The 25,616-nt window shown below is 41.3% G+C and overlaps 1 protein-coding gene across 8 annotated transcripts in view; it reads right to left on the reverse strand.

Annotated features, from left to right (window-relative positions):
• The window catches only part of OSBPL3 (oxysterol binding protein like 3), a 177,541-nt gene that overhangs the window by 10,770 nt on the left and 141,155 nt on the right, over positions 1-25,616 (reverse strand). For all 8 annotated transcript variants that reach the window (XR_005369547.1, XR_005369546.1, XM_038557138.1 and 5 more), the window contains 6 exons: positions 23,329-23,579; positions 20,415-20,552; positions 10,207-10,270; positions 6,785-6,863; positions 5,457-5,601; positions 2,429-2,573 (listed from right to left, as the gene is read on the reverse strand). Coding sequence is in view for 6 of the 8 variants with exons in the window: in XM_038557138.1 (XP_038413066.1) it covers positions 2,429-2,573; positions 5,457-5,601; positions 6,785-6,863; positions 10,207-10,270; positions 20,415-20,552; positions 23,329-23,579 (822 nt within the window). In the remaining 2 variants the exon portion in view is untranslated. The remainder of the gene's footprint in view (positions 1-2,428; positions 2,574-5,456; positions 5,602-6,784; positions 6,864-10,206; positions 10,271-20,414; positions 20,553-23,328; positions 23,580-25,616) is intronic.

Consider the following 25,616-nt stretch of genomic DNA (forward strand, 5'->3'; position numbering starts at 1 on the left):
ACGCCTGCGTAGGTCAGTGGTTGAGAGTCTGCCTTCTGCTGAAGGCGTGATCCTGGAATCTCTGGATCATATTCCACGTCAGGCTCCCTGTATGGAGCCCGCTTCTCCCTCTGCCTGTGTCTCTGCCTCTCTCTGTGTGTGTCTCTCATGAATAAATAAAATCTTAAAAAATAAAATAAGTCATCCGGTCTGTGGTATTTATTATAGCAACCCAAGTGGACTAATCCAAGTATATTGCCTTAACTTGAATCCCAGCTAAAAATCAACCTTTTTTTTACGCTTTTTTTTTTTATATTGGGTAAATCAAATGTAGACAAATAAAATCCACTTCTAGCCTTAGCAGGCAGGCATTGCTTTCACATACAAATACACTTTCCACGAACTGTTCTGTAGACCCAGTTTTCCAAGCTTAGGGAGTCCTTTCTGTCTAATTTAAAATCTAATCTGCTATGTATCCTAGTCATGAAAATAGCAGCAAAGCTTCCTATCGTGCATTCAAAAATCCAGCCCAGTCTCCCAACCACAAGAGTAAAGACAGTGCTTCTTCTTGAAGATGGGCCAGCGACTCTTGTGGCCAAGGCAGAAACACAAAGTCAGTGAGCAACAACAAGAAGCGTAACAGCTCACACTGTGTGCTTTGTCAATGTGCTATTTTAAATCCCAGAGACAATGGCTGTTCTCATCTCTGATACACACTTTAAGCAAAGGATAGTGAGTGTCTCTCTGAACTTCAAAAGCTAGGAAGGTGGCCACTGGTGCCAATTCATTCTGGCTTCAAGGCTACCTCTGTGACAGTGGACGATACGTGGCTGCTACCTAGCAAAAGAGACACTGTTGGTTGCTTACCCTACAGTTATTTCCTTTTCTTACTTGCTAATGGGAAACTGATCTGTTCAAGTGGCATTGTGTCCTCCCTAGGGAGTGAATCTTCTTCTTCTTCTTTTTTTTTTTTTTTTTTTAAGATTCTATTCATTTATTCATGAGAGACACAGAGAGGCAGAGACACAGGCAGAGGGAGAAGCAGGCTCCCTGCAGGGAGCCCGATGTGGGACTCGATCCCAGGACTCCAGGATCATGCCCTGGGTTGAAGGTGGTGCTAAACCGCTGAGCCATCCGGGCCAGCCCCTAGGGGGTGAATCTAAGCCCACCTGAATCTCTCCTGCCTATCCAGTTGCCCATGACCGACTCAAGCATGGGTTTGGACCCACTTGAAGCTGACAAAACTTAATGACACATTTGCTGGGGAATCCTAATAAATAGTTCATTCCTGAAAAAAGAGAGGCACAGAGAGGACAGTGCTTTTGTCCTCGCTTCTCCCCTGCCTAGTGAGCTGTCACATGAGGATATGATAGTGAATCATGATAAATGTTTTACACCCATGAACAGAGACATCACTGCCATATTGGGAGTGGAAGAATGTGGTTTATGCTCTTGACACAGGTAACTTGCCTGTGTAGCAGCAACAACTTGCCTATGTAAGGCCATCCAACCCCTTCCTGGTTAAGTAATAGCACACATCCTAATGGTTTAAGTCACTATTTGAATGGTTTGTTGTTGTTGTTGTTGTTTTATTTTGATCAGCCTAAAGTGTGCTAATGGTGGTATCTCAGAACAACAATTTATAATGTGGCCAAGACTTGGCAATATACTTATCAGATTAGAAGATGGAAAAAAGTCTTAAAATGTTTGGGGGGACATGTTATGAAGGTTTGGCTTCCCTGGCCCTTCTCCCCACAGCTGCAAGGGCTCAGTATTTTTCCTAGAATTACAGGAGAGATCAGAGTGGCTGATGGTATTGGGTGAATCTGGGAGACCCCTCACTTTGGAGAAGCCCCAAGTCACTCTTCTTGTCTAGTAACACTTTTCTCTTTATTTATTCCTCCTCTAGAATGACCTCTTGTACTTCACCGACACTCCTTCTCCATACCCAGGGTAGGCACAGGAGTGACATGCAGAGCCTGGAAGATTTCCTCGGAGACAGTGACCATGGATTGGCAATGGCTTTGTCCTGGGATTAAGAACCTAGGAGACCAACTGAGGTATGGATAAGCAGGAAGATGAGTCAGATAGGATTAGTGAATGAAAGAAGGGCTGGTCTCTTGAACAGAGTTCAAAGGTGGGAAATGTCAGAAAGGGAGACAGAACACGAAGACTCCTAACTCTGGGAAGCGAACTGGGGGTGGTGGAAGGGGAGGAGGGAGGGGGGTGGGGGTGACTGGGTGACGGGCACTGAGGGGGGTACTTGACGGGATGAGCACTGGGTGTTATTCTGTATGTTGACAAATTGAACACCAATAAAAAATGAATTTATTATTAAAAAAAAACAAAAACAAAAACAAAAACAAAGCAGGTAGAGGCTGCCCCTCTGCAGTTCCTTTGGCCATGTCCGCCCACCCCTTGCCCAAGACCGATTAACCCAAATACTAACTCGCTCTCCAGACACAAGCGGATGAGGAGGAGCCACCGCAGTAGATGCTTTCATGCCACTTCCCGAATAGCCGATGCACCGCCTTTCCATTCTTGTCAAACACTGTACCTTCAATCTCACGAGCATTAGTGCTCCAGTATTTTGCCTATGATTCAAATGAGAGTTTAGTCCTTTGGAGTCAACTTATTACAGATACAAGAGAAAAAAAAAGTAAAGAGAAAAAACCCCATAGGAATGATTCCACATTGCATTGAGTTTGCCAGTTCTGGGTTCTGGGCTTTTTTTTTTTTAGTCATACTTTTAATGACTTAATAAAAATTAACACTAACCCTTTATTTATAGTTTGCAACGCAACAGCGTTTGTGAAAGATACAGGTTCCCCCCTATTTTTGCTACCTACAACATCAGAAGGAAAGGCTCAGGTCTCACACATTGGCCAAGTAATGTGGTTGGCTCCTAAGCCCCCTCCTCTGGCATAGCTGCTCCCTGGATGTCACTGCGGCTCTATTGCAATTGAAAAGTAACTCATTTTTTTTTTTCTTGGACAGTCTTTAGTAAACCACCAAAGGAGGCTCCTTTGTAAAGCACCCAATTTTCCATTTCTCCTATCATTTCTCCCCCAAACCAGATTTGTTAATTCAATCCCCTGGCACGTTATACAGCCCATATGTACCCTGTGGAGGGGTCCTGGTCTGAGAGCAGCTCAGCCCCGCGCAGCCCTGCGGGCTCCGTACAGTACCGCACGGTGGCCAGCAGAGGGGGGTCTAACTCCCTAGAGTTGATTTTTCCCCAAGTCTCCCAATTACCTGAGCGCCCTAGAAAAATCTCTACGAAAGAATGGAAGGCATTACTTCATAAATCACAACTCCTAGTGCTATTTACAGCCCAAACAGAATCCATATTTGGAAACCAATAAAGCTGAGCGGCACTTTGGGGCCATATTCGGATGGTCTAGTTTCCTCATTCTTTGTCTCTGGGGAAGATGGGAAGGAGAGAGTGCAGCAGCATCACAGAGCTGAAGCCCAAACCTCAACCTGAAGTCTCTACTCACACAAAAGTGGAGGAAAAGGGAAACAAATGCTGTCTAGGTTCATAAGTTTATTCCAAAGCAGGTGTCAGATTTTCTGTTACAGACATTTGCTGACCAATCCAATGCTGGCAATACCGTGGGATGCCCCAGAGGAAGGCAGTCATGCTCCACTGGGAACGGCTGTATCTGCTTTCAGATTCTCTCCCAACGGCAGAGGTACAGCCGATGTTCTAATTCCCTCCTCTCTCACAGCCACAGGAATCAATTCTCTTGCCCTAAGTGTGCAAGGACCAGGTGGGTGGTAGAAATGGGACTGATCACCTTTCCTCGGGGAAGGTGCTGAGAAGTAGGTGCTCTCATCTGGACTGGGGGTGTAGATCCCCACTCCAGCTTGCCTTTTTCTTCTTTTTGCAGAGAGCCTGCATGAAGTTTTGAGGCAGATTCGTTTTTATTTCACCCTAAATACTATTAGCTTTTTACCTGTCTACATCCCAGTCTGAATTACAGGATATAAGAGAGATCCCAATCCACCTCTCTCCATAGTGTCCCCTCGTATCAATAGGTGGTACAGAGAAGCACTGCATGAAATTCCACAATTAGAGCCTAATCTCTCTGCTTATGATTTTGATCCTAATTAAATGCAAATATTCCTGTAAGACCATTTTAAGTACATGAAATTTTTAAGGGCAAGAGGAATCTAAGGGAATCGAAGCATTTGGAAAGGTAAGCAGACTATTCCATGCTTTTGCCTTTGGCCAATCTGTTCATTTATCCTATGAATGTTCATGAGCCTTTCCAGACATCAGCCTACAGCAGTGAACAAGATTAGATCAGGCTTTTGCTTTTCCGGAGTCAGGGATGGTAAGGAGGTGCGGGGAACAGAAAATGAAAATACACAAGCAAACCAACAGCGAGCAAGCTAACTAGGGAGGAATAAAAACTCTGAAGAAAATGGGATATGACAGGAAGTAACTAACAAGGCAGGGCTGATGGTGGAAGGATCTGGGGAGAGGGGCCCAAGCAGAAGGGGGTGGAGTGAGAAAAGCCAGTGTGGTCAGAGGATGGTGGGGAGGGAAGGGGAAACGGGGTGGTGGGAGCTGAGGTAGGAGAGGAGTGAGTGTATGTGTGTGTGTGTGTGTACATACCTGTGCATGTACAGGTAGGTGTGTATGCGTGTGTGCACACACGGGTATGCACTTACAGCCATGCATAGGTGTGTTGCATGTACATATATGTGTTCACACACATACATACTTGCAGGTGTGCATGTGCGAACATAAGGGCTGGGTGGGCAGTGTATACTGCACAGGGTCTTGTGGGCCACTGTCAGGAGGCAGGCTTTTATACTGGGAAAGATGAAAGTTGTTGGAGGATTTTTGTGATATACAGCATAACTTCCTTTTTTTAAATTCTAGTAAAATAGACATAACAAAATGGACCATTTTAACCATTTCTAAGCATATAATTCAGTGACATTAAGCACATTCACCATGTTGTATAACTTACATCATCATTATAAATTTCCAGAACTTTTTCATCTTCCCAAACTCAAACTGTGCATCCATTACACACTAACTGCCATTACCCAATCCTCCAGCCCCTGGCATCACCATTCCAATTTCTGTCTCTAGGAGTTCAACTGCTCTAGGTACCTCATACAATATGCATCCTTTTGTGTCTAGCTTATTACACTCAGCACATTGTCCTTAAGTTTCATCCATACTGTAGCATGATGAGTTATGTTTTAAGAGGGTCCCTTTGGCTGCTGTACTGAAAGACAGATCATTAGGGAGTATGAGTGGAAGGAGGAAGGCCAGAGGGGCCATGGCCCTGATCCAGGTGAGAGAGGTTGGCAAGGGGACACCAGGGAGTCCCTGGCATTACTGGCCTGATGGTGCAAAGGGGAAGGTGAAAAGTTCCCTGAGATATCCTGTGCCCTCAGGCCCCAGCTCTGCCAAGGCCTTTCCAGGGTCAAGCTCATGGGGCCACTTGGGTTACCTTTATAAAATTCACTTTGCAGTGGCAGGAGTCATCATTCAGGTTCTTGATGACAATCTCTCCATAGTGCTCAATCCATCTCTGCCCACTTAAGATGTTATGGATGCAAGAGGTCACTTTGTTCCACTCAAAATGATCTCCAAAGCTAAAAAGGAGGAAACAGTGACGTTAACAATTCCCAGAAGAGATAGCAGTGAATGCAAACAAATATCGCTATTTAAAAAAATAAGTCACAGTGAATTACTCATTCCTCCATTTATGGAAGCAGCATTGACTGGGCGCCTAAGCCGTGCTGGGCTTTCAGAGCTTCCACTCTCCAAGGAGACATGCATGCCACAGAAGGCCACGGCAGCCAGAATCAGGCACTCTGGAAGCTGCCAGGGACCTTACCAGAAGCTGGTGAGCTCCTGGAAAAACCCACTCTCTCCTTGGAAAGAGGAGAAAACTGAGAGCCAGAGATGACTTGCCTAAGTCAGCAAACTGGAAAGAAAAGGGAAGAGGCAACGGGGAAGGTGTGGGGATCTTTTACAATCTGCTCTCTCTCTACACACATACATACGTGCATACACACAGAGATATGTGTATGTGTATATGCAGAGCCATGCATCTACCTTATATATAAATCTTAAGATACACATATCTTAAATCTTCTTATAATGAGAAAGTATTCAGATGCTACTTACAGAGTCATACAACAGTTATGAGGATAATGGTAATGAGACCAAACACTTACATGGCATAGACCCTGTGCTAAGTACTTTTTTTTCTATGCTTTACGTATATTATCTGTTTAATCTTCACAACAGCCCTGCGAAGTAGGTGGCTTGTTATTCCCATTTTATAGATGAGGGAACTAGTGATCAGAAGGGTTAAGTAACCTGCCCAAGGATCTGCAGTTAGTAAGCAGCAGTGAGCACATGAGTCCTGTTGGCCCTGTCCCAGGAGCCACCCTTAGAGCCAATTTGCTTTCTAAATGAGTATCAATAATCTCTGTTAGATCAAGATCATATTTTTCTTAAAAGGAATTTTGACAGTGAGGTAGGACAACAAATGAAAGCAAAACTACCATTCTTAATTTTGTTAAAAGGGGAACTGAATTTTTAAAAAGCTTCTATTCAGGGAACTTTGGATTCCAGGTAGCATTCCTATTTGAAGGAAAGAAAATGTGAGCTTGTCAAAATGAGCTAAATTTGAACTTACTATCAAACCAATTAAAAGAAAACAAACAAACATGTACTCAATACCCTCGAGGATAAATGGGAATGCCATTCTTAAAGCTGTATCTTGGCCCTAAATTCTATACAGTTCTTAACCACAGAAGAACTTACGCTGGTAGAGTCACATGGGTCGTGCCAATGGGAACAATTTCCATGGATTTGCCCCAGAATTTGTTTTTCCATCTCACATCTGAAATGAAATACCAATTAGTACATATTTGGCAGGAGAGCTACATTCTTAGACTGGATAAATGATCAATCAGTATATAGAACAATCTTTTCATAATAAAATCCATTATCATATAGAATAACTTTTCATTCAGTGTAAGTACCATTGGGTAGCTGGAACAGAATCAGGAAAACTAAAATTATAAGATAAAGTCCCTCCCTTTAAGAACTCACAGTATATAAGGCAGACAAAAGTGCAAACAAGTAATGTTCAAACAGAGAGCCACAGGCTATAACTGAGTATGTTGTAAGATGAAATGGAGCCAGAAACAGGAATGATCAGCATGCTTGGGGAAAGCATCAGGAGAGGCCTGTCTGAAGGGGCCACTTAGCCTGGGCTTTGAAGAATAAGCAGGAGTTCACCAGGCAGAGAAAAAGCAATATAAAGCAGAAGACAGCTTGTCCTAAGGGAGAGATGTATAAGAGAACAGGGTGTGCTTCTGTCTCATGGGTCTTGGATTGTTTAGAAAGAAGAGCAGAGGAACAGATTGAGTACAAAAACAGTGGGCTCAGAAGCCAGGCTAAGAAATCTGGTTTACATGCACTAGGGGAAAATAAAATGTTTATTTAGCCAGAAAACTCATGTGATTAGATACAGACTTTGCAAAGATAATTGGGAGTAATATGGAGAATGGACCAGGAGCACAAGAGATGAGGAACAAAATGAGGAGTTACAAGGCTGCTGTAATTGTTCAAGGGATAAGTGAGGGTGAAGTAAACTGAGACAGTAGCAGATAGAAGGGAATGATCCCAGAACCATGAAAGACATAGAAATAGAACTAGTTCACAAATTAGATGCAGATTCTGAAAGACAGGGAGAATTTGTAGACGATTTCATATTTTTCTCATTTGCATAAGTAATGATGGCACCAACAAGGAGATCAAAATAGAATAGAATAGAAATAGAATTTTAGGAAGGATGGCAGAGACAGGTGATCCCTCTGACTGCCACATGACAATACACAGACCACAGGGGAGCAAAGGTAAAAGCAAGGATGCCAGTAGGGGGCCATGGCCGTGACCCAGAAGAGTGATAGGGCTCGACCAGGCAGCCCCAAGCCACATATACATGATTCCACTTTTATAAAATATCCAGAATAGGCAAATCTATAGATAGAAAGTACATAAGAGGTGGCCTAAGGGTAGAAGAGGTTGATGGAAATAGGAAGTTGGGGTAATGGGTGGGTATTGGTTAAAGGGAGTCCTTATTGGAATGATGCAAAATTTTTTTTTAAGATTTTACTTATTTATTTATTTGTTTATTTAGAGAGCTCACATGGGGGAGGGTGGAGCAGAGAGAGAAAGAGAGGGAGGGGGAGAGAGAGAGAGAGAGAGAGAGAGAGAGAATCTCAAGCATACCCTGCACTGAGTGCAGAGCCTGATGCAGGGCTCAATCCCATGACCCTATATTGTGGGGTTTATAATATACATAAATAAAATGTTATGTCCACAGTAGCACAAAGGTTAGGAGAAGGGAAGTGGAAGTATACTTTTGCAAGTTTCTTATACTATTTGTGGGGTGGCATAATATTAATTGAAGACAGACTATGATATATTAAAGATACATAATACAAATCCTAAAGTAATAACTAAAAAATGAAACAGAGGTATAACGAATAGGTCTGCAAAGGAGATTTGATGAAATCATAGAAAGTACTCAGTCCAAAAGAAGGCAGAAAAAGGAAAAATAAAGGGAGCAAAGAATAGATTCAACAAACAGAAAACAAATACTAAGAGGCCACATTAAACTCAATTACATCAAAAATAAAAATAAATGTAAATGGTTTAAACAACCTGATTAAAAGGCAGAGAAATGTCATATTGGATTAAAAAGAAGATCTGGGAGTCATGAGCCTATGGGAACAGGTGGGATGGCCCAGAAAAGGCTGGTGAGGAAGAAAAGAAGGGGGCTAAGGAAAAACTGTTGTATAAGGTAAGGGGCACACAGAAACTACTTGGAGAAAATCCTTCCCATTACCTAATCTATAACTTAAAAATAAAATAAAGTGTTTATAGTGTCAATGACACTTAGTAATTAAAAGGTTAGAGATCTTAAGAATTATTCCCAGAGGGTTTCAGTGAAAGCTGGAGACATTTCTAATCAAGCTTCAATTCTAAACTTTAATAGCAAAGCTTCAGAAAAATTAATATGGTACTTGTAAATTACACTGGTAATATTGCCCCCAGAGCAAGGAACTGGGTAACTGGGGACCTGGGTGGGGGAAGGAACTTTTAAAAAAAAATTTTTTTTTATTTATATGTTTTTATTTAAATATTTATATATATATTAAAATATATATTATATATAATATATTATAAAATATATATATACCTTAAAAACAAATTTTATAGATTTTTAAAATTATTTTATTTTTTTAAGATTTATTTTTATTTATTCATGAGAGACACAAAAAGAGAGAGGCAGAGACATAGGCAGAGGGAGAAGTAAGCTTCTCTCAGGGAGCCCGATGGCAGGACTGGATCCCGGATCCTGGGATCATGCCCTGAGCCAAAGGCAGACGCTCAACCGCTGACCCACCCAGGTGTCCCTATAGATTTTTTTTAAAAGGCAAAGGTGTAACCTAGTGTTATCACTGTCAACAGAGAAAAATGCTTTAAAAACTGGTGTGTGCTCATTGTTTAAAGAGCCAGGATGCTCACATTTTCCTTGTATAGTACACTCTGCCTTTTGAATAAATATATTAAGTTAACAAAATTAATTAATCCATTTAGGAAACATTTGCTGTCTTACTTATTCTACAGAACAACCCACCCTCCTTCCAAATCCAAAATACAAACTGAATATAGAGACAACCTCCAAACCAAAAAAAAAAAAAAAAAAAGAGTCAGAAATCTAAAATGTGCTGTCTAGAAAAAAATTAAAACTTTCAAAAGCAAAAAGAACTCTGTTGTCTAGACTCTGATAAACATCTGTAAATATTTAGTGTCTCTTGAAATACACATGGCATTAGAGAAATGTTACACAAGGAATTAGAGAAATGAAATACACAATGGATTAGAGAAAAAGTTACAGGAATAAATGGTGGTGGCCCAGACAGAGATAAAGAATTTTTTTTAAAGGGGGAAACAACTAAATTATCTTTCTAAATCCTTATTTATGAAGTAGGCAAGTATCGGTAATTGTTCAGGGAGGAGAGGCAAGAACAGCAAGTGGTGCAGATCCATGCAACAGGGCCCAAGTCTGGGCCCATTTTTTACCTTAACAAGCATCTGCAGTAGTTCCTGAATGAAATAAATCTGACATTACAAAAGATGATGAAAGACTAAATACATGAGCACATTACCTTGCCAGAAAACAAAATTTCCAGACTCAGCATGACATGCAGAGATAGGTGGATGGTGGCTGACCTGATGGAAACAAAGGCCAGAAAATAAAAATTAATTCATTTTTGTGTCTCATGAAATCCTTTCCTTTGCCCTTGCCTTGAAAGTTAACACAGTGGGCAGCGTCTAAGTGAATGAAAACTTTAGCTTTCCTTCAACAAATCTGTCCTCAAGAGGGCGCTCCTGATACGGTCAGCCCCAATTTGTTCAAGTTCCTAAGGCCTGGGAAGATAAGAGGTGAATGAACTCACCAGTGGGGAAAAATTAAGAGAGGGAGACAAACTCCTAACTCTGGGAAACAAACAAAGGCTTGCTGAAGGGGAGGTGGGTGGGGGGATGGGGTACCTGGGTGACGGGCACTAAGGAGGGCACTTGATGGGGTGAGTTCTGGGTGTTTTACTATATGTTGGTAAATTGAATTTAAAATTAAAAAATTTTTTAAAGAAATTAAAAAAGAAAGAAAGAACGAAATCAGGTGAATGGAAACCTCCAGAAGTATGGGAAAAACAGCCAAAGGGCAAATGTTGAAGATAGAGACACATTTTGAAAGATACGAAAATGAAAGTAGGGTCAAGCAAGGAATGCCTGCTCTTAAACCATATAATCTGACAGTGGATACCAATGTAATAATCTCTATTAGCTGCTGTGAAAGTATCTGCAAATGTTTTAATTAAAATACCAGATAATAGATATTTTTAAATGCTACTCCTGAGCAATGCAAAAATGCTCTTGGCTCAGCAAGTTTTGCTCTCTTGAAAACCCTGCATTACAAAACTCAGCCCCTTTTCAAATCACCTGTAAGAACAGATCCAAGATAATTTTTTAAAAGAATAATGTTTCTATTTAAAAAAAAAAAAGGGCCAAGCAGTTATTAAAGAAGCGTTAATCAACTGGTAACAAAAATATTTTAATCATTTTTTTGTCAAGATAAAAATATCTTGAGTAAATATGTAATTTTGTCCCAGGAAAGAGAATTCCTGTAATGGACACGGTCTCACATTTCCCTGTGTTTTGTCACTGGGGTCATTACTTCTGTTCTATTCACTAATGAAGAAGCTAATGAGAAAATGGTTCCCGAGTTGGATTTCTTCATTATCTTAGTAACTCAAGGCAAGTGAGTGGTGTCCGTACCATGATTATAATTCAGTACCAATGAAACCAGAGTAATGTTACCAGCAGTGTTTCAAAACATCTCTGACTTAGCTGGCTCTTAGGAAAAGTATCTTATATTTAGAGCAGCTAGCCTAGCTAACGCCTTCATATTACACAGGAGGAGACCAAAACCAGAACAATTCAGTAATGCTTCCTAAACACACCGACAGGGAAGAAACAAAGGTAAAACCCAGCATCTTGGGTGTACATCAGTGGTTTTCAGTGGGGAAGTGACACATCTTCAACCGTTCACCTTGCTCCGGACCCTCAGCTGTAATGAGGAACACAGTCTGGAAACCACTTGTATGTGCCTGCCACTTTAGGTGGAGAATTCAAGGACAGGCTAATCTAGAATCGTGCCACATGCACATTTAACTGGTGGAATTTTAACTGTACCAGCTTGACTCAAAGAAAAGTAGAGACAAAGATTTCAATAGTTCCATGCATCTTTCAGGTCTCAAAGAACACAAATGGCAGATCTGATATGAGGTGGGAGATGCAAATTTGCTACCCCTTGGATGGTTTTCATTCCCATAGGCCTCTTAAGAACGTAGCCTCTCTTCGTGTCTATGAGATTTCCCAGGGCAATTTTCACTTCCAGCACGATTTAAAAGCCTAAGTCCTAAAATGCAACTCTCTGCTGGCCTTCATTGCCTTTTTTCCATTGAACTCCTTGGAGACACTTTATATTACAAAATGCTGCATCCCTTGTTCCTCCTCCCTCCCTCACCAGCTCTCAATGTAAAGAGTGGAGTTAACTTTGAAACCTTGGCATCATATAAAACTGATTCAGGCAAGAAAACACCTATACCCTATTTCTCCCTTTCCTTCCCTTGCCCCTTGCCTACCCCACAGTGCAGCAGGTGAGGAGCTATGGAAAGTTCCCCTTTCCCCATAACATAGGCATATTTTCAAGTAGACTATTAAAAGTAGATCATAGTTATTCTCACAGAAACAATGTAGTAAAAAACGTAGGGATCACAGCTTTGATCAAGAGCTTGGCCATTTTATAGGTGTGCCAAATGTAAACATCAAAGCAAAATACAGTATATACAAACTATAAACTTCCTCTGTAATAATTTTAAATCCCATAAAATAGGGACATATTATCCATATGAATTATAAAAGAAATCCTATCATACCATAAAATATATATATGTCCCATAAAACTGCAACTTTGACCTTCTAAAGCTCTCGTGTCAGATACAGGAATCCGTGCTTAGCAGAATGCTTTTATATGGATTCAAAAGCTGCTTTCTGAATGAAAATAAGGTTTTTGAATAAGAGTATTATAATAATAATAATAATTGATATTTATTCAAATAAATGTGACTTTGTTTATCTTTTTCTGGCTTAAGAGGGCCTTTGGGAGTGATGTATTTCGCACACGATGCTTTTAAGAAGTTTACAAAGCTTCCCAGGAAAATTAAAGTGATTTATCATTTTTCTTCGATACATTTTCTCACAACAGGTATTTACTCATGTAATATTTCTGGAGCATCTGCCGTGTGCTGTACTAGGGTCAGGGAGTAAGGGAGCCTTCTAGAGTCCCAGACGTGTAGGTCCTAACTCAGCAACATCATCTATTGGCCAAAGGGCCTTTTTAAGCCCTCCGAGCCTGAGTTACCTCATCTGTAAAATAGGGCTAATACCATGGGCTTTGCAAACACAAAGATGACATGTATAGTGTTATAGGATCCTATGCTGTGTAGGAAGTGGGCAGTGGCTACCTTGTAGCCATTTTTCATGAGTAGTATTCCCATTTAGTTATCATAATGACCTTGTGCCTTCGCTAGCCTTATTTTATAAATTAGGAAACAAAGAACCTGTCCAATGCTACACAGTTAATGAGTGACAAGGGGTGGCACTTTAAGCTAAGGTCCTCTGATTTCAGATCTAATGCTTTTTTTCTTTATGTCCCGGTTGCCTCTCTATGGCTGCTTTCAAAGCTGGGCTCTGGTCCTCCCAATGCCTCCGTACACCATTAAGATCCCATCTCATGGATATTTAGACAAAGAATCTTTTGAGTCTGACCTTCCAATTTCTCTGAGTCTCATTTATTTCATTGTAAAATGAGGTCGGAGGGTACTTCTGACTTCCAAATGCCTCAAATCTAATATCTAATTCTCAGTGTCTCTTCAAATCCCAGCATCGGTGGATGTCGGCCAACTGGAAAAAGATTATACTAAGGCTTTGACTAACTCAAAGGCCCATTGAAAGGGGGGTAATTCAAGGCTCATAATTTAATTTTTGTTGATGGCCATCTTTCTAAAATCCACAGGAGTGGAGAATGATGAGCACATTTTAACCTTAGTGTGGGACTTAGTTGACTTTTTATTCTCGTTACATATTAATCCAGACGTAACCCAGAAAGGTATCATATTTTGAGTCTGAACTGACCCAAGCCTGAAGCAGACACTGACTGTCAGTATACTGGATAAATCCAATCGACATAGGCTTTTAGCATCCCTCTCTATCTCTTCCTCTCCAATCCCAAATAAGAGCAATTTCCAATTTGTAAAGATTCCCAAACATTCAGGAATTTAGTATATATGGTTCTTCTTTTTAAAGATTTTATTTATTTATTCCTGAGAGAGGCAGAGACACAGGCAGAGGGAGAAGCAGGCTCCATGCAGGGAGCCTGATGCGGGATTTGATCTCAGGACCCCAGGATCATGGCCTGAGCCAAAGCTAGACGCTCAACTTCTGAGCCACCCAGGCATCCCTAGTATATATGGTTTTTATTGTGCAGGCATTTATATGTATCTTTGTTTCTATAAGCCCAGAGTCAGTGAATTCCCCGACTAATTGAGAATTCCTGTGGTTTATTTGTATATCTCAAGACTTTCTTCACCCTGGCCTGATCATTTTTGATTTATGCTTTGAATGTACTTTATAAAAGAGGTGAGTGGTATAGGGGAAGCAGATGGGGAAAGACTATATTTAATATTTGAGTATTTTTGTGACTATATCTTTTTGAGATTTAGAAAAATATCCCTTAAATACATCACTTCTGCAGCTGCCCAAAGATGTAACTATACAGTCTACCTAGTTCCTAACTTGCCTCTGAACTTGATGGGCAGCTTGTAGAAAAGAAGACAAATGCCAGGTGAGAAATCATGCAGGTACCAGGTGAGAAATCCCATGGCATTCCCCATTCACTGACTGCCTTTGATGTGTCAGGCACTGTCCTAATCACTGGTGATATAATGCGAAACAAATGAAACAAAAATCTTTAGCCTCTTGGGGTTTACATTTTAGTGCAGGAGTGGGAGAGATAGATAATAAAGAAATAAGGACATAATTTATAAGTAGTAACGGATGTTAAGCAGAAGAATGCAGGGCATGGGGGGGGGGGGTGGTAAGTGGGCGTGCTATTCCAGACAGGGTGGTAGGGGCAGGACTCTCTACAATGGAATCATCTGGGGCTAAGAGAAATAAGAAGTTAGCCATGTGGAAAACCGGGAGGAAGGCATTCCCAGCAGAGGACACAGGCATTGCTCAGGGCTGGCAAACGCTCCGTATGTTTTAAGGGAGGCAAGAGGCCAGTGTGGCTGAAGCTAAATGAGCAGGGGTGGGAGAGGCATGCTTTCTGGGGCTAGCATCTTTGTGGGGGGGGGGGTGCTTTGTGGGGCCATGGCCAGGACTCTGGATTTTATTCCAAGTGACATGGGAGATCATTGGAGGGTTTAGAGCAGGTGTTCCTCCTATTGGAAGCAATCGCTCTGGCTGTTGGGTGAAGAATTGGCTATGGAAACCAGCACCGGTGAGGGAGGCAGGGACAATAGGTGGCTGTGTAAGGCATGCTTCGGGGGGAAGCCCCCAGGATTCGCTGATGAATAGGATATGAATTCTAAGAAAAAGCTATTAAGGATGATGCCACAGATGCTGGCCTGATTTTTTGGGAGAATGCCGTTGCCAACTATATTCTCTTCCCCCACGTTCAGAGTTAACCAGTTTGTTTGACAAACAATGGCTTCTTGCCCAAACCAGAAACAAAAACACTTTATGTGATGACTTGACCTAGAAGTGGAGAGCACTGGTTTAGCTGCCTTGTATTTGATCTGTTGCTAGTTTTATTTGAACAGCCTGAATTTCCCTTCTGATAACGTCTTTAAATAAGATGCCACTGTAATCAGTAGTGACTAACTCTGCCTACTAGCAGATAAAAGAGCTATTTTATCATGAGCCAGCGTGCAGGGAGAGAAGTGATAGGTATGGTATTTATAAGTCTGTCCAAGAATGTATGTTCAGAGTTCTCGTGATGAGTAACAGAAAAGCAAGGAGAGCTGAGGCCAGAGAGCAAAGGAAAAAAAAGACTTCATTTGAAACTTTGATAGTTTAGTTACTTCCAATAACTCCATTTAGCTTTCCCAGCACAAATTCTCAAAGTGCATGGCTGGGGGGAGCGGGGCCCGAGGGGAATGCATGGTTAAAATGACTCCAACAGGGATCTGACAACCGAAGTTCCAGATCATCAGGAAGAGCCACGTTTAGGTAATAGCTTAACTGTGGATCCTTTAGATCCCAAACCTTTCCCAAAGGTATAAAAAGAGAAGCAGCTTTCTGAAACCACCCAGTCTCCAGTGAGGCTCAAAACCCATTCGTTAGCAGCCTGCCAGGCAGCAGAAACCAAGTAAGGAAGAACTTGTCAGCAGGAGACTCAGTCCCTGAGGAGAAAAAGGAAGTCCTTTCTGAATTCCCCCTTTTTCTGAGCTTGTTCAGACAGCCAAGGCTGCATCACATTTCTTGGCACAAATTGAACTGCTCCCCTGAGAAGGTGGAACCGCCAGAGGGTAGAAGAGAGGCCAGGGATGGTTATGATTTACTCCTGAACGTTGTGCATTCACAAAGGCCACTCCCCAGACCACAACGGGAGCTGGGAACAAAGTCCCAGCTGAGTTTGGAGGATGAAAGGTCTAAGGGACAATGGCAGACAAAGTCCCAAAGTCTGATCGGCATTCAGAACACTTTTTCCCTTCAGCAGCCTATGACCTGGCAGCTCTGAGCCCAGTAACTATACCTACGAGAGACCCCAAGAAAGGAGAGGAAGGGAGGCCACTGGGGTGAAACAGAGGGAGTCAGCTGCATGGGGCACTGGGAGAGGCTGACGCTCCAGGCCTGCTTCCCTGCCTCTAACTGATCCTCGCTTCACCTGCCACACAGCAGGTATTTTGAAGATCAAATAGATCCTGTACGTTTGAAAAGCATAAAGCATTCTGCAAACCTAACGGTTCATTATTGTGGGAAAAATTTGAGGAGCAAATGCTTTCTCTGGTTTCTGACCACATGAATCATTTAGATCTGCATTTTGGGGTCTTTGAAAAGGTGAGAGACAATACAGAGGAACAAGCTGTGATGTAACCAAACTCTGTGAAGAAGCAATTACTTCAATTTCTTTGGCCACTGACTACTTCAAACACCCACATTCCCAGCCAAACCCCAAGACAACTACATCTCTGAGCTAAAGGCTTGGAGAAAATGAATAGATGTCGCTTTTCAAATCTAGAAAATTCCACAGAGACCCTTGTTTCCTTCCAGGTCCTTTCACTGGGATATATGAGTTCCATCAACATCGTTGTTTGAATAAAACTCCACCCAAAAATACTAATTTGGGAGTCCTACCTGTTTATTACATTAATCATTCAGTAGGTAGAGAGGTACACAAGAAAGCAAAGCAAGCCCCAAACTCCGAAAGCTGCAGCATATCACCTACACATAATGCATGCTGGTAGGGTCTCCATCAAGGTAGAATGTCTCCCGGGCCAGAAGCAGAAAGAGCCATACTGGCAGGTCCCAGCATGAAACACAATAAATAGTCTGGCACTCTCTTTCATTGTGTTAAATTAGAAGCTCTTCATGCACAAAGAGTCAGAGGTCAGCGTAAACAAGGGTGAGAAAGGCAGTGCAGGAGGCTGAGCTGACGTGTCTCCTGGGGCCCAGGAGGGTCCCAAACGCCTTCCACTCTGGGGGCGGTAGGCAGCCGAGCGCCTCAAATTCAATAGCCACTTGTCCTTCTCATTGTACATGTATCTGGTGATTAAATTCTGGTTTCCCAAGTAATCTGTTCATGGAGAAAGTATGCCTGGCCATGTGACCAAGGCCTTCTGGGCCCCATGGTAGGTCTATTTTTTAGAATTTAAAATTCACAGAAATAAATAAATAAATAAATAAATAAATAAATAAATAAATAAATAAATGTCTGTCACAGAATAGCATTCTAGGTTGTACATCAATTTCTTAAAGGCTTAGCTGGGGTGACTCCGTCCTTGAGAGACTCATCCATTCTTGGGTGTTGTAAAAAAACCAACTCTCTGAGGCCATAAGGCTAAGTTCCAGACAGATGAAGTGGCTCCATCACGATCAGGACTGGTGGTGCACTACACAGCTTGCTTTCCGTCAGACACTCACCAGGGACAGAATGCCCCCTTCAAAGCACTTGAATTAGTAGAAGAGATCTATCTTATTTGCTATTCTTAACACTGCATAAAAAGCAGTTTTTAAAGCTGCCCCTAAAGATGAGAGCAATAACCATGTACTGAGCATTTACTGTCTTCAGTATAAGTATTCTTTATCTCAGGGTAGTATTTCACTTGAGCCTTACTGCAACCTATGTGTTAAGCATTATCATTCCTATTTTATAGATAAAGACATTATTGAGGCTCAGAAAGTTTACATAGCTTATACAAGGCCACACACAGAGGAAGTGGTGGGGTCAGGGTGTGAAAGCGGGTCAACATTACACCCAGCACACCCGAGACTACGAACAATGGCCAGGATCCCTTTCTTGCTTATTTCCTCGGGATCCATTGCATGGAACCAAAGACTGAGTTATGTAATGCTCTTTCTGTCTTTGTGCACACGTGCCCACGAGCTCTGCTTTCTCTCTCCATGTCACCATCAGAGGTAGGCAAGCAGATCCTGAATTTGGCCCTGCCCTGTCAGGGGCTCATGGGATGGAAGCACAGCTTTACGCAAGCTCATGTTACTACTCTTTTCTTACACCATTCATCCTGCCCTGATTGTCTGCTGTAGTCTGGGCTATTTTGGGCCTTTATTTTTTCACATGAGTGCATATAATGCCATGGTAACCCAATTATATTTTCATTTATTCTCTTTCCATTTTAACTTTAGTATTTAAATAACCCAGTTGAGTTTGAATCAAATTATCTTTTCCTTTTAACTACTGATTTAACTCTCACTTCCCCAATATCAGTATTTAATTTGTTTTAGCTTCTAACTGAAAATCTACTAAAAATGTGCTTTGGGATTATCGTATATTCATTTTCCTTTGAGTTTCAGAGAACACTGCTAGTAATTGACAGTCAAGACCAGCACCATCCTCCTAAGTCTCTCACCACCTTTCCTTTCCTATCCCCCAAATGCAAAGCCATTGATCAAGGAGGCAGCAAGATAACAGGAAGGAAAATAATATGCTAGCAACCCACCCATTTTCCCTTAGTTTCCTAAGAACTAGGAGAGAGGTGTATCAAAGCAATGGTGTTTAATATTCCCAGGCTGACATTTAGGGATATGAGGAGGGTGGACGTGTTGAGTCATTGTTTCAACTAGGGGTGAAAGGATTATTTTTTATTTTCAGTATCAGTGCATCCTATTTTAGCTAAACAATTGCTTACTGACAGATATTTGGGATGTTCCCAATATTCCACTATTACAAACTATGGTGTCATGCAGCAATAATGACAGCAACCACTCATGTAACACTTTATGTACCAGACACCATTCCGAGTGCATGGTAGAGAGTATCACTTATTTTTAAAAATTTTTTACAAGATTTTATTTATTTATTTGACAAAGAGAGAGCACAAGTACGTGGAGCAGCAGGCAGAGGGAGAGGGAGAAGCAGGCTCCCTGCTGAGCAGGAAGCCTGAGGTGGAGCTCAATCCCAGGACCCAGGGATCATAACCTGGGTCATAACCAACTGAACCACCCAGACGCCCAGAGAGTATCTCACTTAATCATCACAAAGCCATCTGAGGTCTGTCCCACTGTTATTATTTCCACTTTAAAGAGGAAACTGAGGCACAGAAAGGTTAAGTAACTTGCCCTGGGTTACAAACCTAGTGAGATGTAGAGCTGAGATCTGAACCTAGGCTGGCTCCAGAGACCCTGCTCTTTCTTCCCAAATATTATTATGTGCTAATGCTTAGGTGCAAAAGTCTCATGGAACTTCAAGGAATGCAGGCTCCATAAGTACAAAGTACGTCCATCCATCAAATGAAGACAGGTATTATCTGCCCCCAGCCCCCATCCCACTACAGTCTTCCCACATCTACAACAAGGCTGTGTATGAGTTACATGCTCAAGAAATATTTATTGAGGGTGCCTGGGTGATTCAGTCGGTTAAGCATCTGCCTTTGGCTCCAGACATGAACTCAGGGTCCTGGGATTGGGCCCCACATAGGGCTCCCGGCTGAGCAGGGAGCCTGCTTTACCCTCTCCCTCTGCCTGCTTCTCCCTTTCTGCCTGCTTGTGTTTACTCTCTCTCTGCCAAATAAATAAATAAAATCTTTAAACATATATTTATTGATTGAATATGTACATGAATGAATGATTCCTCTTAAATAAAATTAAGAACAATGCCTTTATTTGGTGCGGCATTTTGATGGGGCATTCATACCCTAGAAGGACAATGTCAGTGAGTAAGGGTATACGCTTTAAACCTTTAAATCAGTTGGGCAAATGCTTCTTCATACTTTGAAGATTTGTCTCACTATGACTTGACACAAAGGGCTCTGTTGATGGACATAGTCAAAGGAGTGCTCAGCATTGCTAGTACCTTTGTGCTAAGGGGGTGGTTTGGTTTCAGTAGAGGGGAAATCATTCCTTCTCTTTATGTGTAAAAGCACTGTAATTATCTCAGTTGCTTTAAAGCCAGTGAAAGGTGGACAATAAATATTTCAAAAGCACATGTAATGGAAGGCGTAAGCAACTCTTCCAGTGCAAGTGGGCAAACAGGGTGTATACAACAAACAGAAAGGGTATATATATCCACCTGTTCGGAAAAAAAACGGAAGCCTTTGTCCTCACGGATACACTCATAGGTTTCTCCAAGAACAGGATTAAAGGGCTTGCTCCCGGCTCGGAAGTAGCTGGATGCATACGCCGATACAGCAAAGGCTGCCACATACACCTAAGGAGAAGGAGGATAGAACTCTATTATTTCTCTGTCATCAAGAATTTTTTTTTACAAAGACATGAACAAAATAAAACCCTTATTTCTCTCTTTATGGGTTATTTTGGAAATCCAACAATTTGTCTCTGGTTTAAAGACAACCAAACCAACTTTGGTTTAGAGTTGCAGGTTTAAATAATGTTCATTTTGGCCCAGAGGCCAATGAACCAAACATTAGCAAACTGTCCATCTGTCCTGATTCCAGCTGGTAGAGGCTTTCCAAAGGATGGTATTTATCAAGTGAACCACCCTGTTTTTGAGCTGTTAGGCTAGGTTCAGGGCCTTTAACCCTGATAATATCTGAGAAGCCTGATTTTCAGAAAGGAGAAAGAAGAAGAATGTAAAAAAAATCCAAACTTCCCTCAAAATTCAGGAAAAGGAACCATTCCTAATTTGATACTGTAGAAACCACTCTGACAAAAGAAAATCTGTGATAGCAATTTCCTGAGTTTCCTGTAACGGGCCACAGGACAGCGCACAGTGCCTTTCAAAGAGTCTAGCTTTTCTGGGAGGAAAAATGAAAAATCAAAAGGAAAAGGATAGATTATAGGTAAACATGAAATAAGCATTCACTGTGAAGCTCTCGGGAATTTTTTTTTAATCAGTTCTCCTTTCAGGACACCAAAGAGACCCATTATTTTTCTTATCATTTTTGGGGGTGGGTGGGGTACAGATCGTTGAACCTAGGTTGTGATGGCAACTTTCTCTTTCTAAGTGAGTAACAATCTCAAGGTCTCCCCTTCCCAACACATTTCATGAGGTTTCTTATCCTGGCAGGGGGAAGGGGGGGGCGGGGGGGCTGAGTGCCTTTCATAATGTTCACTAGTCATATAACTTGTCTTAAGCCTTTTGCAACTAGAACCCAGTTTACCACTCACTCACACCACAGAATGCTATAGAGCATCTAAGGGTAGTTCATAAAAACCAATTCGGTATGCTCAATTCTCTTTGTTCTGGAAATCTGGGGATCTGTTCCTCTCTTTGTTTCCCCATATGCTTGTTACCTGTTAAACAATAAGCTCACATTGTCTATATGGAATTTTGAATCAACCCTGAATCAACCTCACAATTTAAAATATAACAAAATTTGTAATAGAACCTGGTATCATTCATCATGCTGCAGGGAGAAGGGAGGGAGGGAGCCGACACAATGAAGCATCCTCCTCTTAGGCTGGCAACAAGAGAACCTATGCAGGGGCAGGAGCTGACCTACAGGGCAGTGAACACCCCCACGGATGCGGTTCCTACACAATGCTTTCCTCTACTTGCCCTTCCAAGTGCACTGTACTGGAATGTAAAGCCTTCCCTCAAATTCCTTCTCAAGGTCAAGTACACCAATCATTCAGCTGACATCCTAAGGGTCTCTAAATTGCCACAAGAATGAAACAGTGAGATGAATATTTTCATCTTCAAAGTCTATCTTTTTTTTAAAGAAAAGAGCCGACCACAAATGTTGACTTTTAACACTCATTTTAGAAGCTATTTGCCTCCCTTTGTTTGGCAGAAATTATCTAGGAAAGAGTAGCAAAGAAGATTAAAAACACACACACAGCTTGTTTTTTCTCTCCTACTCTTATTACCATTAGTATCAAGAAAGCCTCTTTGATGGAGAAGTCCCCAGAGACCTTGGAAGGAAGGACGGTGGGATGCTCTCATCCACCGCTGGATTTCCCCTTCATCTTCAAACCACTGAAGTAATGAAGTTTTAATAAGGGTCAAACCTATGGAATGCTCAGAATTTAAAAAAGAATGCTGTCTTCCATCAGTGAAGGGATGATTTAAGGTCAGGTCCATGAAGCCCAGGGATGTGCCGACGCCAGTTTAGCCCACCAGTAAATGCCCAAGACAGAGACCGCATTTGTCGGGGAGACAATGAAGTGCCAGCCTCCCATTCAAGCAATGACCTGACTGTGGGGCAGGTAATATATGAGGGAATAAAAAGAGGAAGGAACACTCAGTTTCAAAGAACAAAGTTAACTAGTCACCAAAAGGGCTGATTTGGCTATCATCTGACCACCTTGGTCCCTTATCTCCCCCCACCCCAAGACAAGGATGAGAAACACCTGGAGGCCCCTTCATGGGATGACCCATCACTTGATTGGAAGTAATACTGAGTAGAGGACAGAAGGTGAATTTTTTCTAAGATGAGCTGCCCTTTTTTTTTTTTTTTTTTTTTTAACTTACTCTATAGAATAAGAGTCAGGGTGGAACAATTATCTTTCTTCTGTAAACCCCTTGACTAGGAATGTTATTTTCGAAAACCTCGTCGCTCGTAGGACAATTCCAAAAAGAAACAAAAACATTCTCAAGGGAAATTCACCCTTGACAAGAAAAACAACTTGAGAAATTAAAGTCTGTCCACCCGGGATCATAAAAAAAAATAAACGTGCCGACAGCCCGCAAGACATGTTTTCCAGTCGGACCTATCAGAACAATCACTTGGAAGGTTCTGGAGAAAAAGGAAGTGTAAAACCACAAAGCAGAACTACCCAGAGGCACCAACCGTCACAGAGAAGCTCCCCCAAATGGCAAATCCTGACACATGCCTGAAAACAGCCAGGCATAGGGGATCTAGACCCTGGTGAGAAATGAACCTATCTAAAGAATAATCCGAAGGAAAATCAGAGGAGCCCAGAGCTCAGGCCCTGCATATCTTGGCTCTGCCTGGTGGCTCAGGAGCAGAGGCTGGACCCACAGCTGAGCTGGACCCACAGCTGGGCAGGGGGTTCCTCACCATCCTTTCCAAGGCACTGGGGATTTGTGCGGCCTTGTCCAGAAGCTCACTGTACTCCAGCTCCTCGCAGAGCCGCTGCAGTGTGTTCAGGGGTTCATTCAGCTCCACTGGCATTGCCACCTTAGACAGATCCTTCCCGATGTTATTCCTCAGGATGTTCCACAAACTGATGTTACTTGCGTTGGGGCACGGAGCCGGCAAGCAAGTTCTTCTTCTGGACTTGGCTTCTCCACCACTTTCAAGCACAGGCCCTAAAAGGGAAAGAAGCCTCGTTGATTTCTGTAAGACTTTTTATTTTATTGTATCATTTTTAAAAATTCAGAAATAAAACCTTACCCAGCAAGTGCTCAATTCTACTGTTAATCTCAGTTGCCGAGAATGGGACCGCAAGTCAGAAAATAAAAATTCTGTGCAGCTAACTGAAGTCAAATTGCATGCCCTAGGACTCATGGACTCTCTTCCCAGGGAGGTCTTCAAGGTCTGAGTCAGAAGCTAGTGCCGCATAGCTTAAATAAACTGGAAGCTGGACTCGTATGTTCATAGCAGGTTACTGTTTATGTCTTTAAATGCTTTATAAATTTTTATTTAATTTTTAATCTTTTTAATGTGGGGTTTCAACTTCTGACCTGGAGACAAACACCTGAGCTGAAATCAAGAGTCAGACCCTTAATTGACTGAGCCACTCAGGTACCCTCAACTCTTTAGATTTTTAAAAAGCACTACAGACTCTGAATAAAAACTTTTCAGCTGTTTTTAAAAATCACTTCAAGGGGCACCTGGGTGGCTCAATGGTTGAGCGTCTGCCTTTGGCTCAAGTTGTGATGGTGGGGTTCCAGGATCGAGTCCTGCATCAGGCTCTCCACAGGAAGCCTGCTTCTCCCCCTATGTCTCTGCCTCTCTCTGTGTCTCTCATGAATAAATAAATAAAATCTTAAAAAAAAATCACTTCAAATTCTGATAAAGAAAACAATTATGTTTATTACAGAAAAATGGTAAGAGAAATTAAAGTCTTCCATTATTCCACTACCCACAAATAGGAGCTATTTATATCTTGGAGTATTTTCTCCATCCACAGAACTCATATAGCACATCTAGTTTTATGTTCTGCTCATTCCCTTAGCTATTTTTCCATGCTATTCAATATTCTTCTAAAGCATCATTTATAATGACTGGAAAAAAATTCCATGCTATGGATTTGCCACAATCTACTAAATCATTCCCAAATGATAATGATAAACAAATCATAGATTTGTTTCAATGTTTTGCTATGATGCAAAAAAGAAAAGGTAGTGAATATTTATATTCTTAAAATTTGATTGTATCTCTGAGCGTTCGCTTAAGATACATAGACATGAAATTACTGTCAAAAACTAGAATCACTTTTAGACATTTGATTCATATGATCAGACGGCTCCTCAAAAAAAGCTATATCAATTTCCTATTTATCATCAGCATATATGTGTCAATCTCCTAAGAACTTTATGGGCTTATCATCATTCATTTTCGATTTCTGGCCAATTGTTGGGTGGATGGTGTGATTTCTTTGTTTTAACTTACATTAAAAAAAATTCTTAGTGTGATCTGGAATGTCTCATGAACACTTCTTTACTGAATTATCTGCTTTCCTATTTATATTAAGATATATATTTTTATTTTTATATTTCTTTTACAATCAAATCCCTATTTGACATTTATCTTTAAATTTGGTACATGTGGTTAGTTGATGAATAAAACATTTATATCTTAGGTATTTACATTTGTCAGTCTCTTCCTTTGTGACACTTCCATTGGCTCAGGCTCTGATAGTCTTTTCCCATCCCAACTGAGCCTATGCAAATGAAATCTCACCAACATATGAGGAAAGGGCATTTTATTTGTATATATTTATCTATTAAAAGTAAATATTTAACATTTACTCATTGTAAAGCCAATTGCTCTGAATAAAGAGGCTTCTTTGATAAACAGAAAAGTATGAAAATGGGCTCACGCTTTGCAGTGTCACATTAACCTAAGCATCCAATTTGTTGTTGAATTTATTTTAATTGCTTGACACGAGCAAAAATCTGATTTGCCCAATAGCTGCAAATAAAAGTAGTTTTTAAAAACAGTTTTCCATGTAATCTCAAAATATTTTCTCTGATTGCACAAATCTAGATTTTGAAACACTATATGATGATTACTATCAATGAATGACCAGTATCTATCTAGTTTTTACTCTGGAGCAGCAGGTCTTCAAGCATTTTACATATATTACCTCAGGTATTTTTACATATACTTTACATATATTA

Source organism: Canis lupus, chromosome 14 (assembly GCF_011100685.1).
Source record: "Canis lupus familiaris isolate Mischka breed German Shepherd chromosome 14, alternate assembly UU_Cfam_GSD_1.0, whole genome shotgun sequence".
In the NCBI taxonomy this organism is placed as follows: Eukaryota; Metazoa; Chordata; class Mammalia; order Carnivora; family Canidae; genus Canis; species Canis lupus.